At 37.0% G+C, this 13,878-nt stretch overlaps 1 protein-coding gene across 1 annotated transcript; it reads left to right on the top strand.

Moving 5' to 3' along the window:
• Positions 1 to 295: 295 nt before the first annotated feature.
• LOC133865481 (phosphoethanolamine N-methyltransferase 2) lies at positions 296 to 6,894 on the top strand. The gene is made up of 12 exons (XM_062301893.1): positions 296 to 593; positions 689 to 804; positions 2,123 to 2,260; positions 2,365 to 2,502; positions 3,421 to 3,564; positions 4,124 to 4,234; positions 4,315 to 4,456; positions 5,202 to 5,482; positions 5,945 to 6,106; positions 6,219 to 6,272; positions 6,359 to 6,433; positions 6,533 to 6,894. Exons 1-12 carry the CDS (start codon positions 578 to 580, stop codon positions 6,629 to 6,631), a joined length of 1,476 nt encoding a protein of 491 aa, XP_062157877.1. The 5' UTR covers positions 296 to 577; the 3' UTR covers positions 6,632 to 6,894.
• The last annotated feature ends 6,984 nt before the right edge of the window (positions 6,895 to 13,878 follow it).

Raw genomic sequence — 13,878 nt, 5'->3', positions numbered from 1 at the left:
TAGTAATTTTAAAAGTGACATAATTTGTATATATATATAAAGAGGAGTGCTACACATCCCAAATTTTTTTTCCCAAAATTTGGTTCCCAAATGATGTGTCACAATCTCATGTGATTTATCATTTTGGGATATGTGTCATCATCTCATGGGATGATGACACATCATTTGGGAACCACTTTTTGGGATAAAAAGTTGGGAACTAGAGCATTTCCCATATATAAAAGATTTCTATAATTAGTCTAGCATAACAGTGTACTAAAATTAACATTTGTCATAAAACAAGACAAATTGAGAAAGTAAAATAAACGCTCAACCCATTAACTTGCCCGCAATAGATGCCTAGAAAGACGTGAGCCAAGCATTAAAACCCCCCATTGATGATACCAAGCAACTGAAGCAAGAGTTTTTCATTCACATACCATCCTCACGTGATACGAGAGGTGCAAGAGTTTGAAGGGCGATCGAATGCAGCAGAGAGGGAGATCAAACAACAGCAGATCGAGGAGCTTCTCCAGAACCCGCCTTGCTGTTGAGGGTTCTTAGCCCATTTCGTCGTCTTTAGCACATTGACTTCGCAATGGCTGCCATTCAAGGTATACGCCTTTTGGATCTTTTTTTTTTTTTGTTTTTTTTTTTCTTCTTTCGTTTAGATTTGAAGTTTCGATTTGGAAAATGGTTTGTTTCGTAGAAAAAGAGCGAGAGATGCAGAAGAACTACTGGATCGAGCACTCCGCGGATTTGACCGTCGAGGCTATGATGCTCGACTCCAAAGCCTCTGATCTTGACAAAGAAGAGCGACCTGAAGTAAATTTCTCTCGCTTCTGTCACTGTCTTGATTCAATGTGCGCGCATTTAGTCGTGTGCATTTTTTATGGCAACGCTGTTGATTCTTTGTTTCTTGTTTATGTTTTAATTTTTGGATGAAATGATTGTGCGCTTGTGCGTGAAAAATTGAGCATGTTCTTGGATTTTCCATATATGGAAGCGACTAATAGTTCTAATTAACGAAATATTGTAAAATTTCGAGGCTTTATCACATACGAGAGTGATATGATTGAGCAAGTTCTTCAGCTACTTGTGAATATGTATTCTTTTGGTAACAATTTCGTTTTTGAAGTTTTTAGGTTTTCCGATCATTGATTGCGACACTTATATATATATATATATATATATATATATATATATATATATATATATATATATATATATATAGAGCCTCAGCAGTGTTTTGTTTTTTTTTTTTTTTTGGACAACCTTCTTAAACTCACAATTCACGGTATTTACAGTTGATTTTGAAAGTACGGATTTGACAAGTGCAATGTGATGCAAAAATTCTAGACCGTTGCTTGTGAAAGGAATTTTTTGAGTATGACATAATTTGTATGGAGTAAAGCTATGTGCAATATTTTTATTCCACAACTATCTTATAATGCTAAAGTGATAGTCCCAATAAAGTCTTGGATCGGTCTTTATTAAAAGTAAATAATTTAAGGGTTGGTTATGATTGCCACATCAGCATTGTGGGATAGTTGTAGGATACAAATCTAAGGGTTGGTTGTGATTGTGATAGTTGTAGGATAAAAATATAGTTTCTAGCATTAGTCATTTGTATAAAGCTTTGGGCTTATAAGTCTATGGTTCTTGCCACTTTTTAATTGATGTGTTCTCAAAGTGCTACTGATATTTCAAATTGAATATTTAACAAACTCCCATATTTTCTATTCTTGAATATTTAATTGTCGAGCGAAGTCATTTGACTCATGGTGTCAAACCGCCAATTTTAGAAGGCAACTTTAGGTTAATTGTTTACATATTTATTTCTGCTTAGAAAGTCAAGAATACGTAGAGATGCCGAAAATTATGTATAATATAAACTAAACTAATTCATTGGGTTGGCGCATTGACCATTATACAATGGGGTAGATTCAAGTGCTACCTTGTCAAATTTTTCTAATCCCAATGATCTTGTGTTATTTCCATGCCATAACATGAAACTGAGTAACATACCAAAAACAATGATTTTTAATTGATAATTCCATTTTTGTGGTAGTTGATTGAGATGTTTATTGTTAATATGCTCAATGTTGAATGTCCTGACCTGATTTAACTGGGTTACAAACAGGTACTTTCACTGCTGCCACCGTATGAAGGAAAATCTGTTTTAGAACTTGGAGCGGGTATTGGCCGTTTTACAGGTGAATTAGCTCAGAAGGCTGGTCAGCTTCTTGCTTTGGACTTTATCGAGAGTGTGATAAAGAAGGTAACTACGGTTCCCCACCTTGCTGAAGATTATTGGCCCAAATAAGAAAATGTGATTTTTTGGGGGCTTCTCTGACTATTGTCTTTTTAATCTTCTTCTTGCAGAATGAAAACATTAATGGACACTACAAGAATGTCAAGTTCATGTGTGCAGATGTGACATCCCCAGACTTGAAAATCTCTGAAGAATCTATGGACTTGATATTCTCCAATTGGCTCCTTATGTATCTTTCAGATAAAGAGGTAAATAAGATAGGGTTTAGTGGCTGCTTCAATAGACATCCCCAATCTAAGTATATATTACTTTTGATGTCAGTCATGAATTCAGTGCTGATAATATAAACTAAAACAAATGATCATCTGGATATGGCTTAGTGGTTACAAGTTCTTAAGATCAATAATTTGGATGTTAGTATCAAGTCAGAGTTTAAACTAAATTCTACCAATTACAAAAGAAAATGGATAAGAATATTAAAAAAAGAACTAACGCCTAGACCTCATGTAATTATTTATTGCTTTACTCCTGCATGTTGTCTTGCTCTTTCGCTAGCAGGGATTATGCCATTTTCCTTTTCCTGATTTCTTTTGGTACGTTTTTGCATTGTTATTTTCAACATACCACAACATTTAAGAGGAAATTATCCTCTCACTACGTATTTCAAAGAAACTGATTTTTAAATGCGGGCTAGTCAAGCTGTTATCAGAGTGACTTTGTAAATACAAAGTCAAAGGAGGTTCAGACAGAGTTAGGATTAAATAAATTGTAGAGCAATAAAAAAGTGCCTTTTTCCTTTCTTGCATAGGACAGGAGGCCAGCAGTGATCACAAACGATGGATTTTTTTAGTTATATATGTCAAATGGTTTGTTATCTGTTAATAGGTATCATCAGGTCTTGTAATATCCACTGGAGTTTTATAACCGTCTTGTAGTGCTATTTTTTTTTTCATGGTTTTGCATGTGCTACTGTATTGCTGATGTTTACATACAATTTTATTTATTCTGATGATTTCAGAGTATTTGCATGTCTACTTGTTCAAAACTTGTTAACAATTTAACAGAAAGCATGTTACATTCGCTCTTGCATTGAGCATTTATTTATTTGGAATGACAAATTAGCTTCTCTGACTGTATCTCTATGTTTTTCTTTCTGCGCATTGCAGGTGGAGTATGTGGTGGAAAGAATGATCAAGTGGTTGAAGGTTGGTGGATTCATTTTCTTCAGAGAGTCTTGTTTCCATCAATCTGGAGATAGCAAGCGAAAGTACAACCCAACCCACTACCGGGAGCCCAGATTTTATACTAAGGTTTGCCTTCTTTTGAATTTCTTTATTTAATACTTGTAAAGGACCTGCTAAATTTTGTTGACCAAATATGCAATGAAAGACTGTCATCACTCTTAAGAGATATTTACAATCAATGTTCTGACCGTGTATGTGAAAGGAAAGCTGATGAGTATTTACACATTGAACTACACAATGTGTTGACTTGAACTTTTGGTGAAGTCCAGTCAACCACATCGAAGTTTGATTTGACTGCATTCAAACTTGATTCAGGTCTTGTCCTTATTTATTATGGTCTTGTTTTTGAGAAAGAAAAATGAAATGGTTTTCAATGAATCATCCATTCGTCTTGGCTGAGTTCCATCATTGTAATGTATTTTTGTCCATAGCATCTTTATGAAAGTTCTATTTTAGTTTTACATAAATACTCAGGGATGATCTCTGTATTTTGTTTCATCTACGTGGGGTTTCATGTGCAAAATATGAGCAGGACAGGGTTGACCTGTCGGCTGTCGAGACATGCTTCCGATAAGCAAAACGTTTGTTGTAGCAAGAGTTTGTTTCTGATTATGAAGTGCTGCAGGTCTTTAAAGAATGCCATTTGAGTGATGGTTCTGGAAATTCCTTTGAACTCTCTCTTGTTGGCTGCAAATGCATTGGAGCTTATGTGCGAAACAAAAAGAATCAGAACCAGGTAATACAATTGGTTGCTTCTGATCTCATCCTTTTATTTAAATTGGCTAACTGACTAGTTGCAATGTTTTTGAAATGCAGATTTGCTGGATATGGCAAAAAGTCAGTTCGCAGGATGATAGGGGGTTCCAGCAGTTCTTAGACAATGTTCAGTATAAATCTAGTGGCATATTACGTTATGAGCGTGTCTTTGGACAAGGTTTTGTGAGCACAGGAGGGATAGGTATGCCTTATGACTGCAAGTTCTCTCTCTCTCTCTCTCTCTCTCTCTCTCTCTCTCTCTCTCTCTCTCCATTTTCACAGTCTGATTGCGAAGATAAAAGGAGTAAACTGAAGAAAATCCGTGCACTATGATGAATACATGAGAAATAAATTATTACCAGAAAATCCTTAAAGCTGGTTCTATGACACATATAAGTGGAAAATCCTTAAATTTGATCACCATTTTAGTCTTATGAGAGAGAGGTATGATACATATAAGTGGAAAATAATATTTAGGAATCCAACATGTGCGTGCATGTTGACTCACCAATTAATCTGGAAAATTTCTTAGTAACAATTGTTTTTTGTTCTTTTATGCTATAAAATGTCATTAACGTAATAAAATATTCTTGATCTTTTGTGCTATAAAATGCCATTAACGTTATCTTAGGAACTTCATGTGGAATTTCACACAACGTCAGCTCCCTCCCTCCCTCCATTTTTGCTTGCTTTGATGTTCAGATTTTTTCGTAGTTGGTTCTACATTATCAACTTTCAGTATTTCAGTTTGAACTTAAAACCTAAAATATAATTAGACAAATCAGGAAAAACAAGTATATGGTTTACTTGTTGACTTTTTTTTTTTTTTTTTTTTTTAAAAAAAAATAATTTTCTTTTCTTGCCGAGAGGGGTAAGAGGAAAGTTCCTAACTCCATTTACTTTTGAAAACTGTCTTTATGTTAACGTGAACCCTTCACTTTGAACAGATACAACTAAAGAATTTGTGCAAAAGTTGGAACTTAAGCCTGGCCAGAAGGTCCTAGATGTTGGATGTGGCATTGGGGGTGGTGACTTTTATATGGCTGAGAACTTTGATGTTGAGGTTGTTGGGATTGACCTCTCCATAAATATGATTTCTTTTGCTCTTGAACGTGCTATCGGACTGAATTTTTCAGTTGAATTTGAAGTTGCTGATTGCACTAAGAAATCATATCCTGAGAAGGCATTTGATGTGATATACAGCCGTGACACCATTCTGCACATTCAAGTAAGGCAACTCTAATTTTTCTGTTGGTTCTTGTTCAAACAGTTATAAGCATTTCCTTTTATTTATCTCGTTATTTTCATGGAAAAAGTGGAAATAGAAAGCTTTGCCTCATTTTGGAAGCAAATATTCTTTGTATTAGCCAACGTTTTTAGGCCCTTTCTGTACTTGGTTTCCTAGTCAGAAACTTTTTCAACTATTTTATCCTCTTTATATCAGATGCATGTTTTTGGATTTATAGGCAATGATTAAATTTGAGTTTATATCATATGGCATTTGTTACAATGATGCTGGCTATGGCTTGCTCGGTTACACGATTTGAGACATCTGTCAAATCTTGTTACCCTTATGATTCTTAAATTGGCTAAATCCTACTGCATATAGACTTTTACCTCTTCAGTGCTTTATACATACAGTTTTCTTGAAGACTCTCTCTAATGTTTGATGTTGCCGGTTAATTTCCAGGACAAACCTTCATTATTCAGATCCTTCTACAAGTGGTTGAAACCAGGAGGTAAAGTTCTTATCAGTGATTACTGCAAGAGTGCTGGAACTCCATCACCAGAATTTGCTGAATATATTAAACAAAGAGGATATGATCTCCATGACGTGAAGGCCTACGGTCAGGTATGTTTGCATTGAATCTCTTTCATATCATGCGTTTCATGCCTCTTTTCATGGTATTTATCATTATAATTCCTTGACATAGCGAACTCTTGTTTTTTTAACCTTGATGCAGATGCTTAAGGATGCTGGTTTTGATGAGGTCATTGCGGAGGATCGTACTGATCAGGTTTGTGTAGATCTGTCTTTTTGTCGTGTTAAATAATGGAGTATGTTGAACTTCCTGATCTAAGACGATTGTTACTTGTGCTTCAGTTCATTCAAGTTCTACAGCGGGAATTGAATGCCCTTGAGAAGGACAAGGATGAATTCATCAGGGACTTTTCTGAGGTGCGTTTTTCCTTCGGTTTGTTTCTTTGGTTGATCTGTCCTTTACTGGTTGTATTAATTTTTTCCCTCCCTCCCTCATGGTCTTTGGATAATATGCAGGAAGACTACAATGAAATAGTTGGTGGATGGAAGGCAAAGCTGATCAGGAGTTCGTCTGGCGAGCAGAGATGGGGTCTGTTCGTTGCACGGAAGAAGTGATTCTGTTTCCCATCATTTGCCCTATCTATAATAGCTTTTAGTATGTATTTGGTACAATCTTTGGTGGCGTTTGTCTCGTTTTAGTTGATGGTTAATGTCTTGATAGCATACTATCTATGTTGATTTCTCACCAAACCTGTTCATCTTTGAATAATGAGATAGAGGGGAGCTGATGAACTTGTCGTTTTTATATTTTTACTCATGTTAATGACATCAATTATGTATTTCAGTTGTTTGAGATAATATTTTGATTTAGTTATCTAGTAATAGAGCAATATCATGTCTGAATTTAGTAGAGTTGCTCGGTCATAGACCTTCTCATTGCTTTCTTCAAGCAATTTGCCGTTGGCATTGCAGAAACTATAGCTGTCTTCTAGGAAGTGATAGGCATGTTGTAGATACCATTTATGATTAAAAATGCACGTGAAAATCATATATTTGAAAAAGATGTCAGTTTAATAGACTGGGTTGGATAAAACTTTTTCAACCCAATTTTGGAGTAAAACTTTGTCGGTTTCGATATATAACTTATGTGCTTGTAATGTCTGCCTTGCACAACTTTCACCCTACTCTAAACCAAAACCTTATTATCGACAACCCCAAGCTGATCATCCAGCTTGACTTTAAGCTTGATTTGTTTTTAATATTTGAAATCTTATCAGTTTAGGTATTATCCCATTGTAGTCTATTTAGAGATATTTTGTCATCAATAAAATTATCAGAGTATTTTGTGATTGATTGGTGGTATTCTTCCTCCTTTGAGTGGAGTTTTGTGGTGTGTTCTACCCGAAGTGGAAAATCATTTCACTCAATCCCATTTCCCGTCCCAATCCAACCACAAGAACCTGCAAACTTCCAGTTTGTCCCCTTCTTTCACCAAGGCCTTTAATTGAATTTCAATTAGTTAGGATTAGGTTATTTAATAATTAATTTGGATTAGGGGAGATTGGTTTTGTAATTGAGTTAGAACAGAATTTCAATTAATTAGGATTAGGTTATTTAAGATTAGGATTAAAGTTAATTTTAATATTTGAAATCTTGCCACTTTAGTTGTTATCCAATTATTTAATAATTAAGTCGGTTCCTCTGTTCGTCTTCCCACCTCTGTCGGCTGTGAAGACGCCGTCGCCGGCGACTTTGGTTGCTCCTCCGGCGTCGACTGGGCTTCTGTGTGGTGCAGAAATCTCCGACTCTTCTGTTCCTTCACTTTCAGGGGCTTTTGAGTTGGGGAAGAAGATTCGTTCTTCCCCTTCCCCTTCCCCTTTGCTACCTAGTCGACCATTTTAGCAATACTTCAGGAGGGCTAGGGAGCTCAGGGCAGGGCGTTCAGTGGTCTGGAATGATGGGCTTCTTGCTGACTCTTTGGAAGCCTCAAAGCTGTCCGCAGAACCTGTTCTTCTTAAGGTTACGAGTGGAGAGGCTCGTGCGAAAAAGAAAGAATTTCTAGAAATGAAGGGACTGTTTAGGAAGGGATTTCTTAATCTTCCCCTGAGTGTTCTAGTCCCTCCCGTTTTGCCGCGGGAGGTCAAGGAGGTCGGGGTGGTACGACCTTCCTCTCCTTCGAGTGGCTGCATCTCTCCTTGCTCCGTTGAGAGAACTGGATTCTTCGGTTTTGATCACAACGGGGAGATTGTAGTTTGGGAGAAGGAGGAAGATGACTATTGGGATGGATCGCCCTTGGATTGGGCATTGGAAGGGACTTTTGGGGAGGAGGCCTTGGCAATTAGAAATGCCATGGAAGAAGATTTTCAGCGGGAGAAGATGATTGCGCGCCAAAAGTCTAAAGGAAAAAGGGAGCTACTAAATTTGCATAGCTCCATCAATTATGGTGATGCTAAAGTTCCTTCTAGGAGTAGGAAAGGCAAGGCACATATGATGTAGGTTTGTGTGCTTTGGTGAGTGGGTGGTGGGTTGTTTTGTTCTTAGTTGGTTTCTTCTGTAGTTTGTTTTGGGGTTTTTCTTCGTTTTCGAGGGGTTCGGGTTTTGTTGGTTCTATTGGGTTTTAGTGGGTTAGCTTTGGTTGTTCCTGTGTACTTAGGGGCGCCTTACGCTTTCTTTAATAAAGTATTCTTACTTATCAAAAAAAAAAAAAAGACCATTTTGTTATCAATAAAATTATTAAGAGAATATTTTGTGATTGATCTCTGGTATTCTCCCATTCTAAGTGGAATTTTGTGGTGTTTTCCTACCCAAAATGGAGAAACGCTTCACTCAAATCCTATTTCCCCAATCCAACCACAAGAACCTATTAATGCGAGCTCTTTAATTCGAGTCATTTATTGGGTACTTACTTTGAAATTTTCCTTTTCATAAATAAATCCATTGAGGTAATTACATTTCCCCCCCCCATGAATTATCAAAAAATGCGCTATGCCCCCATGAACTACCAACTTAACCAAAATAGAACATTTAACTACCACTGTTACAGGTTTTTCCCCCATCCGTCAGTCAGAGATGTTATTTTGGACGGTCAACACGTCATGTGCGCCTCACATGCCATTTTAATGATTTTTGTTCGACTTTTGCCCTCGGCCATTTTAAAGGATTCTAACAAAAAAAGAAAAAAAGAAAGAAAAAAAAAAAAACAAAGAAGATAAGTCCATGTTTACTCCATATACGGCCTCGATGAGTTCGATCGTCATCAAGACCATCCTTCTCTCACTCTATCAACAACAACACCACCATCAATAGAAATATTCACAATGGAAGCTTTCTACCATGGATGCCACACTCAACAGGTCGCCTCCACCCACTATCCAATTCCCACTGAACCTTAACTGCTCCCATCGCCACAAAGATTCTCCTCCACCGTCCGATGATAAATGGATAGTCATCAATGAGATGGACTTCTTCGTCGAGAAAAGCCATGACAACGGGAAGTATGGTAAAGGTTTGGTGGCTGAGGTCTCCCTAGCCGCCGATTGCTCCCCTGAGATCATGGCGTCATCATACTTGGACGACGGAGATCTTCTCATCCAAAACATGGTAGGCGTCGTCATACTTGGTTATGGCTGTGCATCACCACCTGGTGAAGAGACGTATAAAATAAAAATATCAAAAAATGGTAGGCAATGGACCGAGAGGGCAAAAGAGGAAAAAAAAACTTATAAAACGGCACGTGAAGTGCACATGACGGGTTGACCGTCCAAAATAACGCATCTGACTGACGGATGGGGGGAAAGCCTTTAACAGTGGTAGTTGAATGCTCTATTTTGGTCAAGTTGGTAGTTTATGGGGGCATAACACATTTTTTGATAGTTCATGGAGAGAAAATGTAATTACTGCAAATCCATTTGAACCTGCATTGTTTCATCTGGGTCCTTTATATTTGAGATTGGGATCCATGTTATTAGAATATCTGAATAACATAAAAGTAGCTTAAGAGAGGGAAGTTGTGGGGCCCATTTATTTCGAGCATGTGGGGTCTTACATCCTAGGCTGTTTGGAGTAGGTAGGCCTTATAGTTCTTCTCTTACACTCCTGAATTTGTGTTATTTGGGTTGTCCAATAACAGAAAATTCTCGTTATTTTTATTTCAAGTGAAATGAAGACTATCTATTTCATGGTCTAAATTAAATTATACAAGTCTAATAATTGTAGTCTTGTAGATGTCGTGCCGTTTAAAATTTGAAGGGATAAAATACACCACCCCCTCCTCCCCTCCCCCCCCCCTCAAAAAAAATCTTTAGTATTTTAAGACGTTACTATACAAATGACGTTACCTACAAATTTAGCGTCATTTTTCAAAACCCCCGAAAAAAAGAAAAGAAAAAAAAGAAAAGAAAAGAAAAAACCGAACATTTTTAGTGCGTCTAGACCACACTGCATAACTTCTCAATATTCTTACAAATAATCTCACACGACTGCAACAGAAAATGGGCCGGAGCCCCGCTGCCCTATGAGCAATGAGGAAGGGGCACAAAGCCACTGTCTTTTACCAGATTAGGATCTCCTACAATTTTAAAGAAATTGAGAATATTAAATTTTTTTGAAATCAAGACGTTTTTATATCATATACTTTTATTGCCCAGATATGAAAGTACGTGTTTAGAATTTTGAGAGCAAAATTAAAAAAATAAAAAATAAAATTAAGAGATAAAATTTTAATTTTAAAAAAAAATTATAATAACATACTAAAAACAATTTTTAAAAAAATAATATAATGGGTTGGGAGACCCACGCCCTAAGCTACCAGCCTACCACGTAGCTTCCCCCACCGCACCTAACTTCCTGCCCCCCAAATAATTGAAAAGCTCTTTACGTACGTTTCCGTTTGATAAATGTTTCGACGTCAAGTTGTCGTCGACAACAAAAGTTGCCGTTCCCTGAGCAAGCTCTGACCCAGGAATCACGTGGTGAGGGCCCATTAAAGTGTTCAAGACAAACAGAGGCAGATTCAGCAAGATTCTCTTCACTCTAGGGTTGGCAATTTTTAATACGATCTGCGACACAAATACGACACGAAAAAATAAGGTTTGAATTTGGTGTAATCGGGTTCGGGTCATAATTGGGTCAACCTGATTATGACCCGATTAAAATCATGTCTGGCGGGTCGACCCGCCATACATGATTAGACAGTTTTTTTTTAATAAAAAAAAAAGAAAAGAGGAAGAAAGATCGAAGTCGAGTAGAGTCAGTAGAACAATGAAGATTGAAGAATCTAGAAACAGAGAATTGGAGAAAGTTGAGAAACTGAGAAAGTAAGAAACGAATCGGAAGTTCGGAACCCTAGCCCGCTACTCGGCGTAGCCGCACCGGCCCGCACGGCGCATGCACTCCACAGTCGGAACCCTAGCCCGCTACTCGGCGTAGCTGCACCACCCGCACAGCGCACACCTGTCGCCCGCGCTCCGCAGTCGGAACCCTAGCCCGCTACTCGGCGTAGCTGCACCGCCTGCACGGCGCACGCCTGTAGCCCGCGCTCCGCAGTCGGAACCCTAGCCTGCTAGTCGACATAGCCGCACCGGCCCGCACGGCACACGCCCGTCGCCCGCAATCCACACTGCCGCACTTCTCAAGTTCTCACTTCTCATCTTCTCTTGAATCTCTTCCAGATTTTCAATTTTTTCACTTCAGTGTTTCAGTTTCACCATTCGGTAGTTCGGTCCTGTGCCGATTTAGGTGAATTTTCCATTAGATTTGTTAATGTTTGTATTGATTTTGTTTTGATAAACATTGGGTTCTCAATTCTCTACTTCTCTGATCATTGATCAATCAAGGATTCAAAATCTCAGATTTCAGGGGTTGAAAACAAATGTGTTACGCGGGTCGTGTTCAGGTAACACGGCTGGCAGGAGAGTCGGGTTTGGGTTCAGAAGTTCAACCCGATTATTAATCGGGTCGGGTTCGTGTCAGACCCGATTGTGTAATCGGGTCAGCCGGGTCGACACGAACCCGACCCACCGACCCGAATTGCCAAGCCTACTTCACCCTTCGGCTGTTTGTAGCTTCTCTTTTGAAAATAATAATGAAAAGCCCACAAATCACCAACCTATTAACTCTCTCTCTCTCTCTCTCTCTCTAAAAATATCTCTTACATTATTTAAGTTTTTTAACAATCTTGTTAGCATTGACTTTATATACTCCATTATTTTTAATAACGTAGAAAATCTTTCGTATTTGTATTTTTATAACGTATTTTTATAACATGTTAGTTGTTAGAGAATCTTTTATATTATATTCATAAATAAATAAAAAAATATATCTCTTACATTATTTGAGTTTTTTAACAATATTGTTAGCATTGACTTTATATACTCCATTGTTTTTAATAACGTGAAGCATCTTTTGTTTTTGTATTTGTATTTGCATTTATATTTTTATAACGTATAGAATCTTTGTACTAACAATTACAAATTACATAGGGCATCGTGTTCATGTCATGTTAGTTATTAGAGGATCTTTTATATTATATTCATCAAATAAAAAAACAATCTCTTACATTATTTAAGTTTCTTAACAAACGTGTTAGCTAGCATTCACTTTGTATATATCGTTAAATATGTTGGGTGGTCTCTCCCACGCGAGGATCAACCCCACGAGTCAAGAGGAGAAGAAAACCACAGAGAAGTAGACTTTGACCAAACAAGAAGAGAACAGAGAAAAATAGAGTTTTTCACAATCATTTCTGTCAAAGATTGGAGGGTAATTTATAATCTGATCTTAATGAAATTTCAGCATGTTGTTTCTGACGACGAGAGCTACTTATTGACTAGTGTCGATCATTAAAATTTCTCTCTAGTTGCTTGGTTGCACATCCCAACTTGGTGATATCTTTCTTTGTTCTTGGTCGAATTCACTCTTGGAGTAATGAATTTATGCTTTAATCTAAAAATGTATGTATTCTTGATGTGGTGGTAACCTGTAGATATTGTTCTAGAGAACACAGTTGTAAGATCATTATTGTTGACAGTGGAAGTTTCAATTGTACTAGGTCCCGTAGTTTTTCTCTTCACACCGAAGGGTTTTTTACATACAAATTTTGATGTCTTGCTTGTGGTTTGTTTGATTTAATTATCTGCATTGTTTTTTGTGAGTTGATATTTCGGGGCTAAATTGACTATTTAATTTGCTCAAAGAAAGGTAAATAATTTTCATTATCCGTATTTATTGTTGGCCTTCACTCCTAACAAGATAAACCGACCAACTTTAAATTTTAATCATAAAATGAAAAGCTTCCTTAATATGAAGGCATCGGATTGTCACCCTTAGAGAGCATGTTAAAAAAGAAAAATGGAGAGAATCATATAATGCAAACATATAGACTCAAGAGAAATGCTTGGTTGTACACTCTCATCCCACTCCTATCCCACCCTTGTGTACTTGGACCAATAATGTGAGAGATAGTAGAGAGAGTATAGTGGGACCCTATTTTTTTAACAACATTATTGGTCCACGTAGACAAAGGTGGGATAGGAGTGAAATAAGAGTGTACAACCAAGCATTTCTCTAGACTCAAACACCCGAAATGGTCCTCACCCATTTGATATTATGTTTTTTTTTTCTTTATTTAAGGACAGAATCCTGTGGTAAAGCCAAGACTAATTATTAGAAGTTCTCCTGTCTTCTTCTTTCTCTCTTTCTTTCTTTCTTTTTCTCTTTATAAATTAATTAATTAATTAATTATTATTTTTTATTTCTTTTAAAAATAATATAGCTTTTAAAATTATTATTTGATTTGTGATAGTTCATTATTGAATTTGAAGCAAATAGTAATTTTAAAAGCCACATAATTTTTTCCAAACACC

The sequence above is a fragment of the Alnus glutinosa genome, chromosome 4 (genome assembly GCF_958979055.1).
Source record: "Alnus glutinosa chromosome 4, dhAlnGlut1.1, whole genome shotgun sequence".
NCBI classification, from domain to species: Eukaryota; Viridiplantae; Streptophyta; class Magnoliopsida; order Fagales; family Betulaceae; genus Alnus; species Alnus glutinosa.
Note: the sequence above shows the minus strand (reverse complement) of the source record. Positions and strands in the feature narration are given on the sequence as shown.